General features: G+C 39.2%; 2 protein-coding genes across 4 annotated transcripts; one reads left to right on the top strand and one right to left on the bottom strand.

Annotated features, from left to right (window-relative positions):
• Positions 1-91: 91 nt before the first annotated feature.
• On the bottom strand, positions 92-20,144 carry LOC125235249 (Golgi resident protein GCP60). Of its 2 annotated transcripts, XM_048141744.1 has the most exons (11): positions 19,903-20,144; positions 19,335-19,548; positions 19,036-19,104; positions 18,741-18,845; positions 12,884-13,147; positions 10,533-10,574; positions 9,669-9,742; positions 8,320-8,508; positions 7,570-7,680; positions 5,910-6,031; positions 92-4,653 (listed from the first exon to the last, which is right to left on the bottom strand). In XM_048141744.1, exons 1-11 carry the CDS (start codon positions 20,045-20,047, stop codon positions 4,537-4,539), a joined length of 1,452 nt encoding a protein of 483 aa, XP_047997701.1. In that variant the 5' UTR covers positions 20,048-20,144; the 3' UTR covers positions 92-4,536. The 2 variants fall into 2 exon arrangements, with proteins under 2 accessions (XP_047997701.1, XP_047997702.1); XM_048141745.1 differs by lacking the exon at positions 10,533-10,574.
• A 485-nt stretch (positions 20,145-20,629) lies between these two features.
• Positions 20,630-25,928, top strand: LOC125235257 (nonsense-mediated mRNA decay factor SMG9-like). Of its 2 annotated transcripts, XR_007178064.1 has the most exons (9): positions 20,630-20,792; positions 20,873-21,098; positions 21,211-21,345; positions 21,832-22,098; positions 22,753-22,969; positions 23,779-23,949; positions 24,544-24,704; positions 24,891-25,146; positions 25,449-25,928. XR_007178064.1 is itself a non-coding variant. In XM_048141754.1 (8 exons), the coding sequence occupies exons 1-8, from the start codon at positions 20,757-20,759 to the stop codon at positions 25,091-25,093; spliced, it is 1,416 nt and encodes a 471-aa protein (XP_047997711.1). In that variant the 5' UTR covers positions 20,630-20,756; the 3' UTR covers positions 25,094-25,286. The 2 variants fall into 2 exon arrangements, 1 of the variants encoding a protein (XP_047997711.1); XM_048141754.1 differs by lacking the exon at positions 25,449-25,928 and having other exon boundaries at positions 24,891-25,286.
• The last annotated feature ends 440 nt before the right edge of the window (positions 25,929-26,368 follow it).

Below are 26,368 nucleotides of genomic sequence, written 5' to 3'. Positions count from 1 at the left end.
AGTTTAAATGTTAACAGCACTTACGATTGATTTTCTATTTAGGTATTAAATGGCTAAGATAAGTGATATAAGGAATAATAAACATTAATATTCGTGTTATAATTTATTAAATAATAGTCTTGGAACTTTCATAGACACTGGGAGGACATAACAATTTTTTTTAAATATATTTTTCATTGCACAATGTTTGTAGATATATTTAGGGCTGATACTACTAACGACAGAGATTTAACATAATATAATACAACAAATTAATTAAAATACAGTTCGAAATGACATGTAACACAATGCTAGGTTCTAACATTCATGTATAATCGATCTAACATCACTATACGTTAAAAATGCTATTGATAATACTACACGATCATCTTACTAAATACTAGTCAATAAATAAGACTTATAAACAGAGAGTTTTAAAGGATTTCTTGAATGGTAAAATTTTGGAATTCTAAAGACTGCAGCCCGGCAAAAAACAGTAGAAAATAATAGTGGCGCCACCGTCTATCTAAACCGCTTTGCATGTGGCAACTATTTTAACACTTCTGTATGAAAGAAGTGTTGCTATGATAAAAAAATAGTTCGATTTCTACGCTTTTTTGCCAAACTGAATGTACGCGATGACCGTTTTTAGTGCATTTCACGAGCATGTCCATTACGAAATGATTTTGCATTGTATGGCAGTAACTTCAATGACATACATTAAGCTTTAAAATATACTGTCAGTTTGTTAGTCAAATAATGATTAGCGTTCTCAGAAGTATTAGAAGAGTCTCATTTCGTAAGGGACATACTCGCGGAATTGTTACCTTTAATTGCCGATTATTTTGTTGGAACTCGGCATTTTTATATTTACCAAAAGTCCTTATATTGCCAACATAACGTTATTTGAAGATATGTAAATAATTTTTAGTATTTTACATCACCATCAGTTTAAGAATCCCCTTAAATTATAGTTTTAAGTAAAAAAACAACATAACCTGTAAACATATTTAAAAAAGCCCGCGCACACAGAGCAAGCGCCCGCAGTATGCGTCGCGTTCTCGACATGTAAAGGCGGCGTCGCTAATCTTGAGAAAGATCCTCGGAAATGGATCGAAACATGTCGAACGTTCCCGCTTAAAACATTTTTAAATGTTTTTTTTTTAATATTATAACCTGTAAACATAAACAGCGCTAAAACATATAATATATAGTAGGGATCTATGGAAATTTGTAAATTAACTTTTAGAATGTGCCATGTTAGACGACGATAAAGGGTTAAGGAACATATAGTAAAGAATCTCGTCAAGTTACATTTGTATTTACATTCAACATTTTGTTCCCCTAATGGCACATGAACACCACACCAATGCCTTATTGTAAATATAGTACCTATGTTTATATTAGAGAATGCAATAACCGACCAAATTTCATAACCGGTTGCGGTACCGGATGCACGAAAAATAACCGATAACTGGTTATAATCAGTTACGGTTATTTTCGACAAAAAGTGGTAAATATTCAATTAAATAATCGAAATATACCAAAATAAAGGTAAAGTATTAGATAATGTAAGCGTAAGTCTGTGTTTTTGGAATAAAAACCGCAATTTAGTGAAAGTGATAATAAGGCCTTTGACGTGATACAATATCCAATCAAAATCGTTCACAAGTAAGGGAAGATATTAGTTATATTTTCGTTACTAAAGTACTCGAACGACAAAATGATAGTCATAGCCATAATAGGCAGTATTTTGGAGTGACTAAAGGCCCAATTCAACGAATTTTAGTCATAAAATAATAACCGTAACCGGTTGAGTTTCCCAATAGTCGGTTATGAAAATTTGGCAAATAACCGGTTATAACCGATTATTTCGGTTACGGTTATAACCGGTTTGCATTCCCTAGTTTATATCCCTCTTACCCGGTATATAAATATATATAAGTTATTAACATATATACAATATTAAATTCTCCGTTCGTATTCCTGACTTTAAGAGTCTCCCCAAACCTATCGATGCCGAATCGGCTCGAGCGATTTTTGGTCGGCGAAAGTCGATTCCACGTCGATATGTTTGGGCAGACCCTAAGGGTGACTATTTTTCACCGAATATTGTGGCCCTAATTACCTTTTTTGGGCACGACGTTCATAACTAGGAATTTTAATACCTAAGCATGTTTTATAAATAAAAATGTATCTTGTTACTTATAAAAGGTGATTATTTTAATATACTGGATGTTATTGACAACAGAATTTTAGATAGTTATGATAAAGTAGCATTAATAAAATCAGAGATTGTTTGTTATTTAATTTATGGTCATGGGAACCCTGTATCTATATAAGGGTACAGTCAACAACACATCTGTGTATACAGACAAAGTGCCAAAAATATGTATACACACCTTTATGTACAGGTAATAAAGTTCTGTATACATATTTTTGGCACTTTGTCTGTATACACAGCTGTGTTGTTGACTGTACGTAGCACAATGTGTTAACTGTTAATAAAATTTAAACTTAGGTTAACTAGATCAACTAGATGTAGGAAAAATGTCGATCGTATTTATCGTACATTAGCAGTATTGTCCTTTCTAAAAATTGGCCAATTAGCTATAGTAGTACATGCATCTGTAAGAAATAGGAATTTCGTACATTATCAATTTTGATTTTCGATATCATGTCTTTTGGAATTTCGTACTTCGGAAATTTGATTTTCGACATTGTGCTATATAAGGTAGGTATTAACAGTCGCATACTTATCAAGCCGTTGGTGAATATTTTGGCAATCATATAATAATATTAATTGGTTAGTTGTTATTACATTGAAGAAAAGGGGCACAAGTTACAGACAGCGCGGGTATGAACCCCTTTTCAATATGACTACAGGCTTTTTACTGTTATTTTAAAAGTTAGGAGTTTTCATCACAAATATGTCTATTAATTGTGACCGATACACAGCATATTGCGAATTAAAGACTAATTCATTTCATTCATTATTACATGAGAACAATATTTAAATATACGTATGGATGTGCTATTAAAATACATAGGTACTATTGAAGACTATAACATGGCAAAAATTTAATGTGCAATGAATTAATTATTGAGACGAAGGCGAGTTGAAACAGAGGTAAGTTGAAAAAATAACAATTTTAAAACATATTATCGAGCTGAAAAAACCCTCCACCGTCCCTCATGCGACATTGACTCAAAAAACGATATTAGATACTGAAAAATTGACATTGTTTCAACTTACCCCTGTTTCAACTCGCCTCAAGTCTCCCTAAACTAAGTGTAAGTGTATTGAGACCTGGACAAATTAGGCGAATGGTAAGGATTATTCCCACCTGTTATATTATTGTTATCACTACCTCTGGTAACAGCCGTGAAAGTACAAGACCAACTAGGAAAAGCCATAAATGAGAAATATGAGGAGGGTATACGTTTTAGTTTTAATCAATTGTCGTGTATAACTTGGTGATAACTGGGAATATACTGATGGTAACCTTTATGATGCCTACCACGATAATTAAATTTATGTTAAAATAAAAACTAAGTAGGAACAATGTAAATGTACAAAGCTTAACTTATTAAAATCGTTTTTTTTTAAGTTCAGTTGTGTAGATTGTTAGATATTGGTTTTACCACAAAGTATGAGTAAACACACATTTTCATATTATTTAACCCTGTTCTAGTACGTATTTAACGCAAACGCCTAACGTAAGCTCGTATACGAGCGTAGCGGGCGTATATGATAGTCTGCGGAAACGACGATTTACGCGCGTAAAAAAACGCTCGTCTGTAACCGCCTTTAATACCCTTTCTGTAAATTTAATGCTAGAACTTGGCCTTCAGATTTAAAATAAGATTTGAGTAGTGAAGTAAATTAGCAGTGTTTAGCAAATTAGTTGCTTATAATAAAACACTTATTAAGCCAAATACCTTATTCAAAGCCTATTAATATTTTGCCTTCATACAACGCTTTGTGTCATTGTTCCAGTTAGAACTGAGTTCCAGTTAGAATTTTAAGGTATTTGATACAGTATAGGCTGTAAGAACAGGGTATTAGGACTAGAAAAATAAGTATTTCAGTTTTCCCACCTGCATCATTTTATGCCATAGAAATAAAATAAGCTACGAGTAGAAATGAAACTGAACATAAATCATTTATGCGTCGCAGTATGCGTCGCGCTCTCGAGGCGTAGAGGCGGGGTCGCTACTCTTGAAAAAGATCCTCGGAAATGGATCGGAACATGTCGAGCGTTATATCGACTTAATACGTGAGTAACCCGCTTAAAATATTTTTAAATATATCATTTAATTCATATTGCGCTTCAAACAATATATTAACAATCTGTAGTTCTCAGTCAAAAGGTAGAAGTCCCTTCTTTCTTACTGAAAGATGCTAGGATTTCCATCAAAAATTGTACCTTTTGCTAGAAATCATCACAAATACTGGCAGAATGAGTAAGTCTCATAAATCGAATAAATATACAATCTTCTATAAACGATATCCTTTTTATAATTTGTCATGGCTCTGTTGGAACAATTTATTTTTTACTGTGTATAGTATACTTTGTAGTAAAGGGTTTTTGATCGCCATAAGCTGTAGGTGTTGTCGAATTTTAGTAGATACACTCCTTCGCCGGGGTACGTGTGCGAACCGGCGTAAACCTGAAATATTTAGAACGTCTAGCATTCTTTATATGATTCATATAACAGCTATAGAGGATGTATTTTGATAATGGGTTAGTCAGGACTGTTATCATATCTCGAATCCTGTTTCAACATCTGTAAACTCAGATCCTCTTTAATTTGTCGAGGAAAGGTTTTCTAAGACCGTTTTCGCGTAACTGAACGGGATCTGCGATCTGCGGGCCGATTTTTGAGTCTCACGCGTTCAAATTGAGAAAATTGTCACTGAAAATAATAAGCAAGTCACCGTTTTCAACCGGTATTTTAGTGACAAAATCCCGTATGCGAGATTCAAAAATCGCCCTCCTGGTAGCCGCCCTCACTGACGCATTATCAAAGTACACCTGTGTATTCCATTATCAGCAACCCGCATATATTTTAAAAATGTTATGTCACATTCAAACTTTAAAACTGCAATAAGTCCACCCCACTTTTTTTGGATTTGGACATTTTTATGTAGTTTCCATTCAGAATCGCGAGCTCTTTCAATCCTAATAGGAGAAGAAAAGTGCCCCAAGGGTTTTTCCCATTCCGTTACCTACCATTTTTTCATAAATTTTGTATGGCGGTAACGGAAATGTATGGAAATCTTGGGACATTTTTTTTCTCCTATCAGGATCGAAAGATCTCGCGATTCTGAGTATGAATCGCGTAAAAAGATACCCATGTTACAAAAAAAGTGGGGTGGCCATCTTTGAAAAAAATGGCCTAAGTACGGTTTGCCTGTGTTTTGATAATTTAGTTTAGACCATAAGTGGTTGCTGGCTGACCATAAGTGGTGGTGACTGTAGGCAGCCTGGAAAAATGGGTAGAAATTAAAAAGTGACAACACCGTCGTGTAAGCTCGTTTTCTCACACATATAACCTAACCACAAACCTAAAATTTTGAAAAAACCCCCGACGGCGACATAGTAGACCGATTTTCATGAAACATGGCTAAGAACACTTTCAGATAAAAAAAACTAAATCTAAATCCTTTCATCCGTTCGAGAGCTATGATGCCACAGACAGACAGACAGACATATAGATAGACAGACAGACAGACACGTCAAACTTATAACACCCCGTCGTTTTTGCGTCGGGTGTTAAAAATGGGATGGCACGACGATTCTACGATGTTGCCACTTTCTAATTTCTGCTTTTTTGCCAAGCTGTACTTGCACTGGCCGACCGACCCGAAGTGGATCTTGGCCTACGACATTAGGCGCCTAAAAAAAATTAAATTATAAACTGACCTCAGTATGACAATCCCTGCGGAATATGGGCACGACGATGCTGACCGGAGGCCTTTGGTGCTGCATCGCGCGTCGCTCGGGGCCCATCTCTGGGTCTAAGCCTCCTTCTGTCACTGTGTATTCTGAAATCAACATAGTAGTTTGTATCAAGAATGATATGAACAACCAATTTTATTCAAGGTCTAATAGCGACCGTTGCCACTAGTAACATCATCATTCTCTTTGCATGTCTTTCTCTTCCATATATCTCTGTCACTCGTCATCTCATCATTAACTTGTTTTAGTTCCATATCATGTCTCACACAGTCCATCCACCTCTTCTTCGGTTTTCCCCTCCCGTTACTTCCACCACCTTCCACATTCATTCGTAATATCTTTCTCGTCACATGCCTTTCATCCCTCCGCATTACATGTCCATACCATGCTAGTCGATTCGCTCTTACTTTTTCAACTATCGGTGCTACTTTCAGGCTTCCTCTGATATACTCATTATTTATCTTATCCATTCTTGTGACGCCACACATCCATCTTAACATTCTCATCTCTGCTACATGCAATCTCTTTTCATCCGTCACCTTTAGGGCCCAACACTCTGATCCATACATGACGACAGGTCTGATGACAGATTTATAAATTTTGCCCTTCAGTCGAAGAGGCATCCGGGCGTCACAAATGGTTCCCGTGACCTGTCGCCATTTCATCCATCCCGTGCTAATACGGTTTTTCACGTCGCGGTCGATATCGCCATCGCACTGTACGAGCGAACCAAGGTACTTAAAGTCGGAGCAGACCGGCAATAAAATACCATCGAGTTCTATGGCAGCAAAACCAGAGAGACCGCCGAAATCACAGAACATATGTTCTGTTTTTGATCTACTGATCTTCAGGCCAACATTCTCTAGCTTTTGCCGCCACTTCTCGAGTCTGCTCTGTACCTCGAGCCCGTCTTCACCAACAAGCACAATGTCATCGGCGAAAAGCATACACCAGGGTACCTCCTCCTGTATGTCCGACGACAAAGCGTCCATAATAAGCAGGAAGAGGTAAGGACTCAGAGCCGATCCCTGGTGTAAGCCCACCGCGACACTGAACCTGTCGGTGGTGCCGGCAGCTGACCGGACGCGTGTACAACATCGACTGTACATTGACCGAATTAGCTCTACATACTTCCCAGGCAAGCATTTCTCTTTCAGAGCCCACCACAAAACCTCTCGGGGTACGCGGTCGTATGCCTTTTCGAGGTCAACAAACACCATATGCAGGTTCCTTTTTGCGCGCCTGTATTTTTCGCACAATTGGCGAAGTGCAAAAATGGCGTCTGCTGTAACTCTTCCCGGCATAAACCCGAATTGCTTTTGTGTTATTTCACTCTCTTCTCTCAGGCGTCTCTCTCATATTTTCATTGTATGTGACATAAGCTTTATTCCTCTATAGTTGTTGCAGTCTTGTACATCCCCTTTGTTTTTGAAAATGGGCACCAGTAAACTGTCGCACCATTCATCGGGGATAGTTTCTTCATGCAACAAATTATTGAAGACATACGGATACTATTCTCCGCTTAAAAAAATCACGTCAATTCGTCGCTCCGGTGTGCCGTGAAAGACGGACAAATAAACAGACACACACTTTCCCATTTATAATATTAGTATGGATTCCATACCTTCATCTCCGTAGCCATCATCATCGGCGTCGTCTTCGTCATCGCTTTCTGAGACGTGTACGGTGACCTCGCTCGTTGGCGATTTACTCCACTCGAAGTATAAACCGAAACCTGGAAATAAATTGAATGAGAGCATAAGTACATGTCCAAATCACAATAAAATAACACAATTACGAACGTTTATTACCACTTGATTTTGAACTTTAACTTTACTATAAAAACTGTGAGTCTTCTACTACTCTGAACACGCTTATGGCGCAATTTTATTAGTCGATAACTCGTTCGGTATACAGCATACGGGGAGTCCCCGCAGGCGAGATAAGAACCAATGATGGCGCAATTTCATTAGTCGATAGGGCCCAAGAGATTTCTGGAACGCGTGCCACAGGACCCGCATTCGGGGAAACGTTTTCATTAGTCGATAGGGTCCGCATTCGGGGTATGAGAGATTTCTGGAACGCATGCCACAAGGCCCGCATTCGAGGAAATTAAATAATAATAGTAACTTTCATTGGTTGTTATCTCGCCTGCGGGGAGTCCCCGTATGCTGCATAACGACCAATCAAATTACACGACTTCGATTGGTTGTTATCTCGCCTGCGGGGAGTCCCCGTATGCTGCATACCGAATGAGTTAACGACCAATTAAATTGCACCACTTTCATTGGTTGTTATTGTGGAGACTCCCCGTATGCTGTATACCGAACAACTTATCGACTAATGAAATTGCGCCATTAAAGTTAGAAATTACCTATGTCATAGTTGTCGGTAGCGAACTCCCAGCAGAGACACTTGGCGCGCTGGTGTGTGGGCACCCTCACAGTCACAGTCTCCCCGTGACCGACTGTGAGTCGCCCGCCGCCCGCGCGTGCCGATTCTTTGAACACGCTTATTTCGCCTCGCGTCCACATGTTCGCTTCTTCTACTGGTGGGAATATGTCTGTGGGCGAAATTGGGGCACAATTATTAATATGGATGTGTGAAAGAAGTTAATTTGTAGTAAGAGTGTAATGTGTTGAAAATGATTCACAAATAAGACGAGAATTAGCAGAGGTTCTCAACAAATCTTAGCAGTCATCATCTCTACAGAATAGGATCATAAGTCAAGAAAAAAAAGACCGTTAGTGCGTTTCGGACCGATCGGATGTCGGACCGATATCCCATACATTACAGGCGCCATCTTGGATTTTTCTATTGAAATCCTTCCGACATCCGATATCGGATCGGATAATGTGAAAACGGTCTTACTTGGTAGAAGTCCTGCTAATGGGGTTAATTGCCACCGCTTACTAAAAATATATCTGTATAATGGGAATCTGAATTTATTTTATCATATAACGTGGCCAGTCACTGAGAGTGAGAGGTGGCCAGTGTGCGTAGCCGAATGCACAAACGCTCACGATAATATCTTTTTCGTAGCTACCTATCTCTATCGCTCTTGCATATTGGCGCGACAGAGCCAGACTACATTTCTGCGGCGTTTCGGTAGCGTTTCGCGTAGCAGAAATGCCATTCGGCTATGCCCCCAGTAATAGAAATTTTATGTAAAAATTAACTCTGTTTATTGGTAAAGATAATGTAATTCTATTATAGAGTGGCCAGTTATTGACTTATTGGACACCGGAGAGTAACTGGCAATTTATCCTACTGTATTAGTAAAATATTGTGTGAAATAGTTATTTGTTTTACAAGGGGGCAAAGTTGTTGTTTTACCGCACGTGCCAATATTGATACCTGAGCAAGCGAAAGATTCCAATATTGAACCACTCGCAAAAGTGGAATCTTGAGCGTTGCGAGGGTATCAAGGCACGAAGGTTAAACAAACTTTGCCACCGAGTGAAACACAACATTTTTCACCACACCAACACCAACAAAATACTGACTATAAAACATCAAACTAAATCAAATCCGTCAATTTCAATTCAATATTTATGATTCAAAATCATCATTTATAGGTAAAATCTAGCAGCCAGATTAAGACATCGAGTTAAATTTTGTATGAAATTACTTTGCCCCCTTGTAGATAAAATGAAATTTTGCTATCTGTTTTCGAATAGCAAAGAAAGCCTTTACCAGTTGGTGTGGTGAAAAGAATCTTACCATCTTCATCAGACTCTTCATCTGCTTTCGTATCTTCTTTGTGCGCCAAAAGATCTGTGGCCTCGTCCTCAGGTCTAAAATCAATACCAATACATTATCATACCTATGTAACATAATTTACATAAATAAAACATAACAATGATGACATGAACGAGAGATTTATCTGTTTATCAATGTATGAGTAGCGAATTGCAATCGGTAAGATAAGATGACGTAAGACAAACGTTGCAGTAAGATTACCTAACACTTATAGGGAATGCTGAATCCTCATGCTGTTACTTTTGCCCCTTACCTTAAAGGTTTACCCCCTTATACATAAACGTTCACTGAAGTTATCAAGCCGATAAAGTTCTTTTGTCCCTTTCTATCACACCAATACGTTGGAAAGGGACAAACGAACGTTTATAAATAAGGAGGTTAGTATAAGAAATACTGATTCTACTGGTAATTTCACTACTTAATTCAACGGTTTCCTTTCATAGATATGACAATGTCTCTGTGCGTCGGTGGCGCGAACGCGAAACACAATGTGTATAGTCATTATATGAATCGGAGCGGCCGAACTGCTCAAAAATTGCTCAGCAAGCAAAATGTTTAAATAATATAGGCGTTTTCAGATGCTTGTGAGCACCTTGATCGCTCATAATGGTAACGACTTCTCAAGTGGTGACATAACATACTCGTTAGATATTTTACATAATGATTGCGAGAGAAAAATATAATAATGTACAAGCTACATGCACAATAATAAAATGCATGGCAACATGCATTAAAAATTAATAAAATCACAAATGGATTCTGAAGTATGATTACGATAACAACACAAACATACGAAACTGAACATTACAGTGACAGCTAACATACCGAATTTGAATGGGATCAGTTTCTGAAGCTACAGATGTGTTCCTGAAAAATCATACTCGAATCAGGACATCGTATTTCACGTTAGTATAAGACTTCGCAACTACATATCTTATAGATTTGTACAGTTTTTTTTACACAGTGGGGATAAACACTAACCCCCTTATTCCTAAACGCTTACTAAAGTTGATAATCCGATAATAATCGTTTGTCCCCTTCCGACGTATTAGTATTATAGAAAGGGAAGATGTTTATCGACTTGTCAACTTTAGTGAACATTTATGAATAAGGAGATAAGGGTACAGCTACAGTAGCAAACAGTTATATCGAAGCACTTTTGCGGATACATATTTAATATCGGACCGCGAATCTAATATTATGTGCATAAAGGCTAAGTTCCGATATTTTTGTTTGCGTGCAGATGTAACTGAACGCCGCTGTACATCAGCAGTTCTCGAAAAGTTTGTACAAAAATTAAGGAAAAAGTTAAATTTGTTTTTATTATTCCTTTTTTGTTACCAAGATTTATTTCATGTAATTGAGATTTTAGTAAGTTTTATTTGGTCATCAAGGTTCTCTAGTATATATATTTTCTTAATTATAACAATTATCCTGTATATATCTTACGAAAGTCGACAAATCAATATCACTAAATGTTGGTAACAAAATAGGATTAATTAAAATTTGCTGACGTGGCTATGTACAAACTTTTCGAGAACTGCTGACATTTGAGGACAGCACAATGCAAACATCCACAGAATAGCAACATAATAGAGTTGTGCTTGCTCGTTCACTGAAAAGATCGCTTCCAACTAGTACGATCTCCGAAGTGTACTAGTTCGTTTTTTAGGACATTTAGTACATTAGGCACACCGAGAGAGCGAAAGACAAATTGTGCATATGGCGTACACTCGTACAGTAACGCTCGCTCGTACTAGCCGCGCTCTCGGTCCGAGTCAGTCGGTTCTAGTTCGGTTGCGGTCGGATCACACGGATCGCTTTGCTGTCATTGTCTCTTCTCGGCTCTTCGCTCCTTTCGCTCCCATTCTGTTGCACATGTGTGAGTATACTAAATGTACTAGAGAGCAGAATCATTTGGGAGTAGTTCGGTTCATTTGGGTTTGTACTATTAGTACATGTACTACACAAGCCTACAACATAAAGCAATTCCACTGTAATTAGACAGACGATCATCAATGTTCCGTTATCGTTATTGCATATCAGCTCCACTGACTCGTTCAGCTTCATGGGTGGCTTGTTGCATAACTTATTTCAGTTACTTGTTTAACTGAACCTATACTTAAAATGTTATTCTTCTTGTATAAGGAGCAAGGTTGGTATATCAAATGTTTTGTTTGTTACAGGCTAGCAGCTCGCCATAATTTTCGAATTATTTCCCTTTGTCTTTACCGTGAATCGTGAATTGAAGACAATATCGTCACTACTTTGAAAAAAAACTTGTATCTCCTTCTGTCAATGAAGAAAAAAATGTACTATGTATGGATTGCATATAGACTTACTGCGTTTTAACTATGAGGACCAGTGTGAGATACGAGATTTTTTCAAAGTACATAGTGATGATATGCATGACGCGTGTAGGTAACTTAAGGCTGGTTTAAAGCTAGGAACACACTACGCGGACGTCCGTCGTAAAACGACCGCGACCGCGACCTATCAGTGTGCACGGAACAAAACATCCAGAGAGCCAGATTTCGATCGGACGTCCGTGCGCTCAAGGCCACGTCCGCGTCCGTTGACCGATAGTTTGCACGGTTATGTGTAATTTCATTGTCCAGATTCCCGTCCGCGGTCGATTTACGACGGACGTCCGCGTAGTGTGTTCCTAGCTTAAGTGTCACGCCACCGACCGCGCGAAGCGATTCGCACTGGACTAATATGTGTCAACTTCAGGGAGCCTTTTAGAGTGGCGCGGACGACAACATCAACTTCATACAAATAGGTCGCGCAGATCGCTCCGCGCGGACGGTCCGCGTGATACTAAAACCAGCCTAAAAGATTGCACAGCTGCCAGACAAGCATGGCCTACTGCTGATTGAAGATCCCGGGAAACTGCCATTGCGTGTTTTGTAAGAACTGGGGCCCATTTCTTGAAGCTACAAGTTACAATTTACAAGTGGTAGTCAATTGGCCCGTTTCTCGAAAGGTACAAGCCTTGTATTACAAGTGTGTTTCCATGACAACCCATACGATTTGACAGTTCGCACACTTGTAACACAAGGCTTGTAACTTTCGAGAAACGGGCCCAATGTCTAATAAGAAAAGTTGGAAAGAGACTTCCGCTTGTAACTTGTGACTTTCAGGTTTGAGCAATGGGCCACTAGTAGTATACTTACTTATTATCCAGATCTGATGTGTCCCAATCACCACTATCCTCATTCTTCTCTTCATTCCCATTATCCTCCAAGCTGTCCGTCTTTATATTAGAGTTGGCGAGCCTCTGGTCCACGGCGAGCTGCTGAATGTACTGCTGGTAATGCTGGTCTTGCAGCTGCCGGATGAGGATGGCTTGCTGGTCGAAGTTCCCAGGGAATTGCTGTTGTGCGTATTGTAGGAACTGGTCATAGGTTTGGGCATTGAGGGCATCTTTGACTTTTTGACTGGAACAATATTAAATATAGCATTTTTTAACAAAATGTGGCATAGCACTAATCTATCCTTGAGGAAAACGTATCAGTGATCATACTTTAAATTTAAGTAAATTAAAAATTGTAAAAGTTTGCTTTTCACAATCCACTTTGACTTAGCCTAGACAAGGTTCTTCAAAAGAACTGGTTGGTAGGTTCTAGAACTAGTATTTTTGAGCCTCTTTAGTGTGACAACAAACTGACATTAGACCTTAAATAACCTAACATTTCATATGCCGGAATACAGATCTAAATTGAGAGGTGTATTGTTTTAATTAGAAAATCATCATCATCATCTCCTCCTAGCCGTTTTCGGCTACGGCGACTGCATTTTATAGATGAGAGCGTCGCTGGTGTGCCCTCAGGTGACTGACGAAGCCAATTTTTGCTACGAATGTGCGACCACACTCGCGGCAGGTCAGCACCCCTCCGACATAATTGTAGGTAATAGCCACAGGTGGTCTGGCTTTTAGCTCGTCGCGCTTAGCGTCGAGTTCTGTGTGCCTTCTAGCTTCAAACTGACGCACCTGTGTCTGCACGGTATGCCTCCACCGCGGGCGATCACTGGCCAGACTCTCCCAAGTCGTTGGCTCTATATGAACTCTCTTCATATGTCGCTTCAACACATCTTTGAACCGCAAAAATTGGCCGCCTTGCTTCCGCTTACCATTTTGCAGTTCGCTGTAGAAGATGCGTTTGGCGACTCGATCTTGGGACATGCGTGACACGTGACCGCACCATCGTAGCTGTCGTTTCATAAGGTAGGCCTCTATTCCGGCGACATCGGCACGCCTAAGGATCTCCGTGTTCCTAACACGGTCGGACCAGTGGACACCCATAATGTCGCGGAGGCACCTAAGATGGAAGCTATCCAAAGACCGAATATGCTTACGATAGAGGCACCACGTCTCAGAGGCATAGAGAAGGTTTGGCAGGACAATAGCCATGTACACAGCAATTTTTGTTGAGAGTTTTATGTCGTGCGACCGAAACACCTTTGAACGAAGTTTGCCGAACGCTGCTGCAGCGGCACCTATTCGGCAATTTACTTCGTTGTCAAGGTGGCACTTAGCTGTAATCGTGCTACCCAGGTATTTGAACTGCTCTACTTGCTTAAGCGAGTCCTGGCCGAGTTTTATGTCTACTTGGGGATTGGCAAACGTGTCAAGAGCTAGGACTTCGGTCTTTTTCACATTTATTTTAAGGCCAAATCTTTGACAAGACTCATCAAGACTTGACATAAGGTCTTGTAGAGCACCTGGGGAGTCGGCCACAAAACACAAGTCGTCTGCATACATCATTTCCGTTATGACTGCGTGAGACACTTTAGTGCGCGCTTTAAGCCGGGCTAAGTTAAATATACCACCATCGGTGCGATAGCGAATACGGATGCCATCAGAAGAAATTTGTAGTGCCTCCCGAACTGCTACTGCGAAGTACAAAGCAAACAGAGTGGGCGCAAGCACACACCCCTGCTTCACGCCACAACTTACAGAGAAAAACTCTGATTGTTCGCCCTTGACACTTACGCAGCACTGCATGTTGTCATGCAACAGCCGGACCATCCTAACAAACTTTTCCGTGCATCCCAGTTTCGCCAAAACCACCCATAAAGCTTCACGAGGCACGCTGTCGAAAGCTTTTTCTAGGTCAACAAAACAAAGAAACATTGGCTGACCTTGTTCTCTAGATTTCTCCTGCAGTTGCCTTATGGAGAAAATAGCCTCGCAGGTGCCTCTTTCTGGCCGGAAACCAAATTGGGTCTCAGGTAGGATACTTTCCGATAGTGGCATCAAGCGGTTTAGAAGAATACGGGCAAAGACCTTCCCCGGAGAAGTTAGGAGTGATATACCCCTGTAGGAGTTACAGTCTGCGCGGTCTCCTTTGTTTTTATATAAGGAACAAATGCGAGAGACTCGAAAGTCAGCGGGTACTCGCTCTTCGTTCCACATTTTAGAATACAGCTTCCAGACCGCCTCGTGTAGCTCTGTCCCTCCATACTTTAATAACTCCCCGGGTACATTGTCTATACCCACCGCTTTCTTATTCTGTTGTTGCTGTATGGCAGCGACAACCTCGCACAGTGACAAAGGCTCATCCAGTTTTTGTTCTACAGGCAGAGCTGGTATCAAGGCAATACGCTGCATATCTGCAGCGCGGTCAACATTCAACAAGCTGTTAAAATGCTCTGCCCACCTCTTAAGCACGTCTAGCTTATTGGTAACAAGTTGTGTTCCGTCGGAGGACTTTAACGGTACAGAACTTCGATTTATTGGCCCAATAAGCTGGCGAATTTCGCTGTAAAATGCACCCAGCTGGTTGGTGTCAGAAAGCCATTGCATGCGCGCGGCTTTGTCGCGCCACCACATGTCCTTTACTTCTCTTATTTTCCTCCGTAAAAGAATGCCATTCTGCTTGACTGCGTTTGCTTGGTCACTACGATTCGAGCGCAATAGAGTCCGGTGTTTCCTCAGCACTTCCGTCAGCATTTCATCGTTGTCATCGAACCAGTCCTCACGTCTACAAGATTTTACACCAAGTATCTGTGAGGCAGTTTCGACTAAACTGGACGAAACTAGATTCCAGCTAACAATAGGATCACCATCATCACAATTCAGAGTCTGAATCGCATTACCAACTGCCTGAGCATAGGTCTTCTTAGTTTCTAGATCTTCTAATTTTCCAACATCTAGACGCTCAGGTTTCACTCCTTGATATCTGCGGGGTAAGTGAAAACGCAGTCTCAACTTGGTAATAATAAGCCGATGGTCACTCCAACAATGAGCTCCTCGCATGGCGCGAGTGAGGCGGACTTGAGAAATATTTTTCTGCTTCACAATTACGTAGTCTATCAAGTGCCAGTGCTTGGACCTAGGGTGCATCCATGATGTTTTATATTTAGCGGGTAATCTAAACATGGTATTAGTAATGGCAAGATCAAATTTAGCGCACAGTGACAGTAACAGCAAGCCGTTACTGTTCATACTCCCAACACCATGCCTTCCCAGCACCCCAGGCCAAGCCTGACTATCGCGACCGACTCTTGCGTTAAAAATCGCCCAGCAGCAAGATCTGTTCCCTGGGTTGGATCTTAGAAAGAGTTTGGGTGAGCTCGTCGTAAAATTTTTCTTTGATGTCATCACTCCTTTGCAAAGTCGGAGCATAGACTCCGATAATATTTAGGTAGTTTTTGTTTTGTAAATGAATACGCAAAGTTGTCACGCGGTCAGATATATGGATAGGACATTCCTCCAATTTATTAACCAGACTGTTTTTGACAGCGAAGCCAACACCAGATCGCCTTGGCTCTGTAGATGGCGTGCCTTTCCAAAAGAACGTATAACCACCACCGTGTTCCACCGTGTTCCACAATTAGAAAATACTTAGCATTCAATGGGTCAACCTGCAGTAAGAGTAACACGAGTCACGATTTTATGGTATGTTCCGTTTATTTACAATGCAAGAAATGGCGACAGGTCACGGGAACCATTTGTGACGCCCGGATGCCTCTTCGACTGAAGGGCAAAATTTATAAATCTGTCATCAGACCTGTCGTCATGTATGGATCAGAGTGTTGGGCCCTAAAGGTGACGGATGAAAAGAGATTGCATGTAGCAGAGATGAGAATGTTAAGATGGATGTGTGGCGTCACAAGAATGGATAAGATAAAGAATGAGTATATCAGAGGAAGCTTGAAAGTAGCACCGATAGTTGAAAAAGTAAGAGCGAATCGACTAGCATGGTATGGACATGTAATGCGGAGGGATGAAAGGCATGTGACGAGAAAGATATTACGAATGAATGTGGAAGGTGGTGGAAGAAACGGGAGGGGAAAACCGAAGAAGAGGTGGATGGACTGTGTGAGACATGATATGGAACTAAAACAAGTTAATGATGAGATGACGAGTGACAGAGATGTATGGAAGAGAAACACATGCTGCGCCGACCCCAAGTGACTAGGATAAGGGCAAGAGAATGATGATTCAAGTGATAATCTATCTCTATACACCGTGTTTTTTTTGTTTTCCGTTAAATTCGACACGTCGTTAGGTTCGTTATCAAGAACCACCCTGTATAAAACTTTTAGTTAAATTAGCAAAAAAATGTATTTCATCGTTTTCATACATAATAAATGAATTAATTTGTGTGAGAATTAAGAATAACATTCAAGTTAGTGTCAAGTGATTGACGGCACATGTCAAAACAAATAACATTAGGAAGTGGTAAAGGCTGTCACACACATGTTCAGTAATTATTTTTATTTTTTTAATAACTCAATGACTGTAAGAGTTAAGACGCTAGTTTCTTAGAGAAATTTATTGAATTTGATCTAAAGAACCATCCCTAAAAGTTAACGGAATTCAATAAAAACAGGGCGTATAAGTGTTACTTTCCTGATTTGCAGCTGTAGTTTAAATAAACTGCCGTAATTAAATGTAACAATGAGGACGATTTAAAAATAAAATTACAATTATTTTTCGACCAGGTAACAAATTGGCTCAGTGATCATAATCTTATGCTGAATGTCTCTAAGACAAAGTTAATCCAGATTATACCTCGTCAAAAAACGCCTTTGAACGTTGAGTATGAATATAATAATAACCAAGTAGCAACGGTTACTTCATGTTCTCTGTTGGGAGTTGAGATCGACTCTGGACTAAACTGGAGGGACCACATAGAAAAAGTATCCGGAAAATTGGCCAGGTTTACATATGCGCTTTCTGAATTAAAAAAATGCACCAATTTAAGAACCGCTACCAGTGCATACTATGCTTACGCTCATTCATTGTTAAGATATGGTGTCATATTGTGGGGCAACAGCGCGCATGTTGATAGTGTGTTTAAACTCCAAAAGAGATGCATAAGAATTTTAGTCAATATTAGTAGTTTAGAGAGTTGTAGACCGCACTTTATCTGTTTGAAAATATTAACTTTAGCCTCAATTTACATTTTTGAATTATGTAAATTTGTAAGGAATAATCAACAGCTATTTAGACAAGCCAAAGATATTTGTAGTTTGACTCAAAACTTAAGAAATAGAGATAGGTTAGTAAGCTTGTTCACTAGATTACAAATTGTTAGTGCTGGCACGCATCATATGTGTGTAAATATTTATAATAAACTACCAGATTGTATAAAATTAATAGAAAAAGAAAATTTGTTTTATATAACTCTTAAAGAATTTTTGGTTGCTAATTGTTTTTATGATGTAAATGAATATTATAGCTTTTTGGAGTCTGAATAGTTTTAAGAGCCTACATATGTAAACTGCATGGTAGTTAGGTATGTTGTAAATATTGTATATTTTAGTTTATAAGTATATAATAATGCAGCGCCCTAACAGGGTTTGTGGTAAAAGCACTGATGTCTAGTTGTAAGATCTATTGTAAACCCACAAAAGCAAGAAATAAATGAAATAAATGAAACACTCAATGAAGTAACATGAGTCACAATGTTACTTTTACGTGGATTCACCCCAATGCTGATGAGTTTTCATGATGTTTCATCATGGATAGAATTTTTGCTCACTGTTTCTTGAAAATGACAAATTGATTTTTATACTTACACTTGCTGTTCTTCAGTTAATTTGGTACTTTGTTGTTTTTGTTTCTCTTCTATTATTCTGTTTTGGAGATCTGTGTTTGCTTTCTCCTCTTTTTGCTTCTTATCCCTTTAAAAAATCAAAAAAATAATTATGAAGATTTGTATTTGTAGAAATACAATATGTTTTTGTTCACATTCACAAGTCTTAATTCACCTTTTTCAGTTAAAGCATGTGGACACATTTAGTTGCAGATAAGAAATAAATTATTCAATTTAAAAAAATATATATATTAAAATAAATAATACATTTTACTTACTCTTGTTGTTTTTTAGCCTCAAGATCCTTTTGTATAGCTTCCACATATGGTTTGAATAAGGGACATAATCTGTAAATATTAAAACAAGTATCTATGATTAATTCCCACCCACTTATAACTTTGTAAAAAAAACTTTCTTATACTGATAATATTAGGAATTTGTATAGCTTACACATATGGTTTAAATATAGGACAAAATCTGTAAATGTAAAAAAACAGAAATCAATAAATGAAAACCATATCAATTAGTTTCTAAAACAAAATATTTATAAACTGGTCTAGTCTACTAGTCTTTGTACCTTTCTAGAGTGTGTAAGAAGCCTGCCATAGCTTGTACTTGAGACATGTTGCCGAGCGCATGCCATGCCGCCCGCCTGTCCCGCCCTATCACATCCAGAACTCCTAACGGTGGAGCAGAATTCAAGTCCAATGTGCCATGTGCTGCCTGCTGTGTATATGCTACAAGCTTTAACCTGTCTTCATAGCTTAGGTGGAGAGCTTTTCCTTCCTTATCTAAAAAAATATTAAAAATATACAGAATAAAATGCAGTTAGTTGATGGGCTTAAAGTTTAAATCAATAACATAGCAGCTAGATTATATAGTCAAGTGTTGTTCAGTTTTATTGATACCACAATGAATCACCATAGAACATAATCAAAAAATATCGTAACTCTGTACAATATTAATGAATACGCATAAACGGCATACCCTTGCGCTTTAATCTTTGCAATTAATGGCAAAGAGAGAGACCAAGCAAGTACTTTAGCGTGAAGTTTGTTAATTGAAATCTGCAAGCATGCTCCTTGGAAATAACAATAAAACTGTTTATAATAGTATGAGCACTGCAGAAAATAATATTATCATACCTTTATAGAAGGCGAGCCCTTGTTTATACATGTCTTTCAAAGGTATGCCCCATTTCCGTTCTTCACTCTCCATTATACCTTCGTCAGTCTCTAAGGGTACCTTCTCTGTGCTTACTCTAGGGCTATTATGGGTAGTATTAGCCATTTTTGCTCCAGAAATTTATTTAATTTCGATTCTCGGATTTCGCGAATAGTCTGACAGCTCACGGAGCCCGACAAAACTGTGACGTGACGTGCTAGACAATGCTACCAGCGCAAGAATCCTTTAAACATTATTTATGTTATTTGCAATGTTATCTTCGCTTTAAAGGATTGATTTGCCTAAACAAATGATAATTTGATGTTTGTCTCTTACGGTTTTTTTTATTTTTGTATGATATTAGCTAAATTAGCTTAGTTACGTGTTTTCAACTGACGATATCGATCAATACCCAATAACCATTGTTTTACGTTGACAACCCTTTGGACAGCAACGTTCCATTAATAACAATAACTGTTCTTGTATAAAAGATATATTTATATGTTGTTTTTTACAAATATGTTATTTGAAATCTGTCAAATCAACGTTTATTAAAATTACATGCAAATAGGTACATGATTTCCTGATTTTGATAAAACTTCAACCACATGAATAGATTTTTAAATGTTTACATGTATTTTCAGCGTGGATTGGATCGATATTAAACGTCAATGTCAAATGTCCTAATTGACAGTAGGGTGACAGATGACAGTCAGGCTTCGCTTGAATCGCTTTGTAGGAGTACGACAGGATGTATAGAAAAACAAGGATCTAAAACGTGAAACGTGTAAAATAATTAAGTTGTGTGAGCTGTTGATATTATAGACTAAATATTATGGCAGATAAAAAAAAGAAAATATTCCTTTCGAAGGTAAATTTATTTGCAGCTTTAAATAATTGTATCCAATTTTGCAAACCGCTCGTGAATGCTAACGTTTTCTATTTTTTCAGGAGTCCAGTGCTCCGAAAAGGCCAGTCATATTGAAATCAGACCGAGATACTACCAAAGATCCACCGAAAGAAAAAGAAAAACCACCAACCATACTTTTGAAGACCCGAGAACAAAGTGCACCAAAAGAAGAGCGACCGGTGAGCCCTAATGTCCAGGCTGCAGAAAATGAAGGGCCACAACCCTCCAAAATCGCTCAAAATGAAAACAAGGAGAAGAAAATTATAGGTATTTCATTGTTGCCTTATTTGCTTCAAAACCCAGGGCACCTTTTTACAAAAAAAAAAATTGGAATGGAAGTATTTTATTGTTGTAATAAATTATTTTCATATAATTTCAGAGCAGAAGCCAAGTGCTCCTCTAAAGTACATGACTGAGCCAGTAAAGCTTTTGGATGAAAACTTGGAGTTCAACAGTGCAGCATTAGAGTTCCTACATGACTCTAGTGTCAACTATCTTGTTGTCGGAATAATAGGTGAGCAGCCATTTGCTTTTCTGTATTAGTGTCAAGCAGACCTTTTTTTTTTAACGAGTGGAAATGCGTTACGCATACCATCCCAGGCGCAGGGACCGGCCTGGGGTGGTTATGTGGGACTCCCATATAGACTAATGAGACCCATGGTGTACCCACTAAAACCCCTCGATTGCCGCCTCAGGGCTTATTGGACGAGGTCGCAGGCACGTTTCGGCACTCCTTGAACAAGAATATTCTTAACTAGCTTTTGCCCGCGGCTTTGCTCGCGTTAGAAAGAGACAAAAAGTAACCTATGTCACTCTCCATTCATTCAACTATCTCCACTTAAAAAATCACTTTAACCCGTCTCTCTGTTTTGCTGTGAAAAATTGAGAAACAAACAGACACACACACTTTCCCATTTATAATATTAATATGGATGAATAAGCCACTTAATGAACAATCATCAGTAATGAAATAATAATTATAACCTTTTTATCTCAACAGGTACTCAAGGTGTTGGTAAATCCATGATCCTTAACCTAATTGCCCAGAACAACCCAATACCAGATTTGTGTACACAAATTCTAAACTCTCATGACATCCCAACCAACCTCGCTTTTGATGGCAATGATGTATCGTCACTAGAAAATCAAATAGATGGCCTCCACTTTTATGAGGCTCCTGAAATAAATGGGAAGGTGGAAAACAGTTTCTTCAAGTTCAAAATGCAAGACATTGATCAGATTGAAAGAGGAGTACATTGTACAAAAGGTAATTTTTATAATATAAGGGCCTGTTTCAGAATCTCCAATTAAAGCTATCTAAGCGGAAAAACACTCATTTTCTTCTTGCAGGTGAAAGAAAGAGAAAGTGTTATTTTTTATCTGCCAGATGGCTTTAACCGGAGATTATGAAAAAGGACGTAAATGTTCATCTTAGTACTTGTAAGCTTTTGTCATCCCACCCACCATACACTTATTGGCTTAAAGGAGATGTACTAATTTAAAAAAATCAGGGATGAAAACAATTGAGAAGAGAACACACTAGACTAGTTTTAGGCACTGGTCCCACCGCGAGCTAGCAAGCTATGGGCTATCGGCTATAAAAACGAACAAAAGATAAGCACTCCCGTGCAAATAAAAGAGACACAGCGATTTTGATAGCTCACCGCTGGGCGAGTAACTATAAACATCGCCGTGTCTCTTTTATTTACATGGGGGTGCTCATCTTTTGTTCGTTTTTATAGCCGGTAGCTCATAGCTTACTAGCTCGTGGTGGGACCAGTGCCTTAGGCATATCAATGAGCTGCAGATGGTGTTTCCAATGACTTCAGAACTCGTTAAGTGGTAAAACAGCATGCGGCCCCAGTTTTGAGACCACTGACTCAAACAATAAAGCAATTAATGCAATCCAACTACATTTCAGGTATAGACATGTATGTAACCACAGACCGAGTGATCCTGCTTGACTGCCAAGCGCTCTGGTCACCCGCACTCATAGAAGAGACGAACATCAATCCCATAACAGCCCGAAGCGCGAATGTGGTCACAGTGGACTGCCTCCAAGTTGCGTCTTTCCTTATGGCGATATGCCATGTCCTTGTAGCGGTGCAGGACTGGTTTACGGACTACAATTTTATAAGGTAATGTCCGTTTTAGGAGTGAAACTTTTGGGATTCTTTTTTATAAAAATGTTATATATAATTTGCTAACTGCAAATAAGGAACTTGCTGCGCACTCGCTGTGCACTCGCTGTGCACTCGCTGTGCGCTCACTGTGCACTCGCTGCGTGTTTGCTTCGCTTTCAACCCGCACGCAAATCGCGTGATAAGGCCCTTACAAGCTAGACAGGGTACTCTTTATTGCGGTGTGTCAATAAATAAAAAGAATCAGATATGATACAGATTATTTGTTTGTTACCTGGCTGAATAGGTGGATAGTGGTACCCTCACCAGCTCCTATTTTTTTCAATGTTACGATTCTCATACTATTGTTGATATTTCGCCTTTTTATACTAATCGAATAATGTGGTTTTAGGAAGTCTTGTCTTTCTAGGTAGATTTAATTATACTATTTCCATTGATTTAGATTTTCTTTATTTCATGATAAAAATTACACTATAAATTTGTTACATGCCAAAGTTATGTTTATCTTCTCATCATGATCGTCAAAAATTACATTATGAATTGAAAATAATAAAATGAATAGTTTCTCCCAATAAGGATCGTCATTTACAAAGAGAAATACACAAAGCACAATAAAATTAACAAATGAAATAAAATCCGAAGTCAGAGTAATCAAATGCATGCTATCACAAATTCAATTCCATGTACTCATTTATAGAGTACAGAGGGTTATCTAACAAAAGGTGCTTGCAAATTGTGCTTTGAGCCTTGTTTGTCAATTTAATTTTCTGTTCTCCTATCTCATTATCTACCCTGGTCTATTTTAGATACCTTCAAACAGCCGAGATGCTGAAACCATCATTATCAGCATCAAGCTGTGCCAGTTCCGAAGAGGCCTCATCTGGCGAAAGTCACCCACATTTGTTACTGCTGCATAATCGGTGCCAACTTGAAGACTACACTCCGGAAGCAGTTAAGAGTATGCAGGACTTATACAGGTATAATTCGCAACTAATACCTAAATCACCTTCAAAACCTCTTTGATGTAAAATTTTAAGACCAGTCACATTTCTCTAAATTATAATCTAATGTGACCCCACGTTGGGCGCCAGTGCTACGGTTGACGGCGAGATAGAATAAAACAAACGAGTTAAAATAAAGAACTAGTTTATTCTCGCCGTAACTCCGCGTGAGCATACGAACAAAGGTCGTTAGGTGTGGGTTCGTAAGGCCGATGCTGATTTTGCACTATGCCTTTATACGGAAACACATTATCAAAACGCGACGCGACGCAATATGTTACCACTTTGCGCTGCGTCCCGTTTTAATAATGTGTGTTGCGTTATAAACGAGTTGTGAAATGGCGAGGCTTCGCAACGCAGAGACCCCTGAAGAGCCGTTGCATATTTCATGGCCCCTGATCTAGGTAAGTTTCAAAGCTTACCTAGGATAGATCAGAGAGAGCAATAAAGTAGCGGTCTTATTTTTAGGTTATTACTTATTGGAGGCTGAGCTAATGAAGTTTCTAGTGTGTGAATTGTAAGCTAAGTATAATTTGTAAGCATACTCTTACTGGATCACTCTTCTTCCAGGAAAGCGTTCCAAAAGTCTCACCTCCAGCTCAACTCTGGCATGTACATGTACAGCGACTCGAACCGCAACGGCCTGAGCGCAGATTGCCAGGGCTGCAGCCTGGACACCTGCGGACCGCCGCTCAACCTGTTCCTCTTACCAGAGATCTACGACGACTTCGGTAAGTCGTAGTTATACGGCCTCACCATGTTGGAACAAAGTCCCACCTCCAGCTGAACTCGAGCATGTAAATGTATGGAGACTCGATTCACAACGTTCCTAATGCGGACTGTCATATGAGGTGCGAAAGAAGATCATAATCTTCTTATATTTAATCTATGGTCTTTGACAATAGTATTTGCTTCAGACAACCGAGAGATCTACCGCGGCCACCCCACCTTCGAGGAGCTAGCCAAGCGTCTCCGTTGGATGGTCCTCGGCGTCCATCGGCACCCCATCACGAATGTCCCGAACCTGTCCGAACGCTCCTGGTTCCAGTACTGCAGCAAAGCTTGGGAGACCATCAGGAAATGCACCTTCTTTATGGAGTATGAGAGGTTCTTACCGTGATTTTTTTCTGGTTCGTTATATTGACTTGCCTTTTATGTGGCCCTTGCTACCAAGTATAAGCAAAGTCAGATATAACTCCGTATAGACAGATAAAGTCTAAGAAAAAAACGTACCTCAGTACCATACAGAAAAAGGTACGGTGCTCTAGATGGCATTACACCTTTGGGGTACGCTCAGCTAGATGGCGCTAATATTAATATTTGTCATTTTAACACATATCAAGCCAACAATATGGGCTAAATTGTCAAGACTGAGGTTCAGAAGTTTTAAGCTTGTGTCGAGTGATGGCAGTCTATGCGCTATGATTACACATTTTGCTTTGACAGTAACTCTCTTTAATACTCGATCCTCTTTGGTATAAGTAACGAGTCACAACTTCATTGAGTGTTTATTTGCACTACAGCTGCAAATGAAAGGATCTATGCATATATCGGGAAAGTAACACTTATTTAGTGATTATCAGTTGAACTTGCACCGTGAATAAACGAAACATGCCATAAAATTGTGACTCATGTTACTCTTTCCTCGGATTGACCATGAAGCTGCCTCGCTAAGAGAAGGAATAAAATCGCTAATATGATGAAGCGTAAACATATGATAGAGATAACGATCTACGAAGGTTGAAGAATTAACACATTCGTGGACACGTATGCTATAGCATACGCGTAGTCATTTGCTTCCTTTGGTCTATGACAGTGAATATGATAGCAACTACCATGTGTTAACGGCCCAGCCACGACATTGGTCTAAGCGCGACAGCGGTGAGCGGCGCCCATACATTGGAGCGAGACACAGCGATGGGACTTTTCATTCGCACGTATGGCTGCCGCTCACCGCTGTCGCGCTTAGACCAATGTCGTGGCTGGGCTGTAAACAGTGTGATACTATACAGCACGACCACGGATGATTTTATTAATTCTGATGCGGTACAAATTCACGAAAAAAAATGTACTTTTTTGTACTGACGTTTAAAAAAAATGTACCCTTATGATTTTGGAGTTTCGACATAGGGCCCGTGGTCGTGCTAGGTAGGTACTCCCTGGCACGACCACACTATATTTAATGAGTTTTTAAATTTCTGTTGCAGTACAAATTCACGAAAAAAAATGTACTTTTTTGTACTTACCTTTTAAAAAAAATACCCTCATGGTTTCGGAGTTTTGACATGGGGTGTGGTCGTGCTAGATAGGTGGTACTTCCTGGCACGACCACACTATATTTAATGATTTTTTTAATTTCTGTAGTGGTACAAATTCACGAAAAAAAATGTACTTT

This window comes from Leguminivora glycinivorella, chromosome 17 (assembly GCF_023078275.1).
Source record: "Leguminivora glycinivorella isolate SPB_JAAS2020 chromosome 17, LegGlyc_1.1, whole genome shotgun sequence".
NCBI classification, from domain to species: Eukaryota; Metazoa; Arthropoda; class Insecta; order Lepidoptera; family Tortricidae; genus Leguminivora; species Leguminivora glycinivorella.
This window is presented reverse-complemented; position numbering and strand designations above follow the sequence as displayed.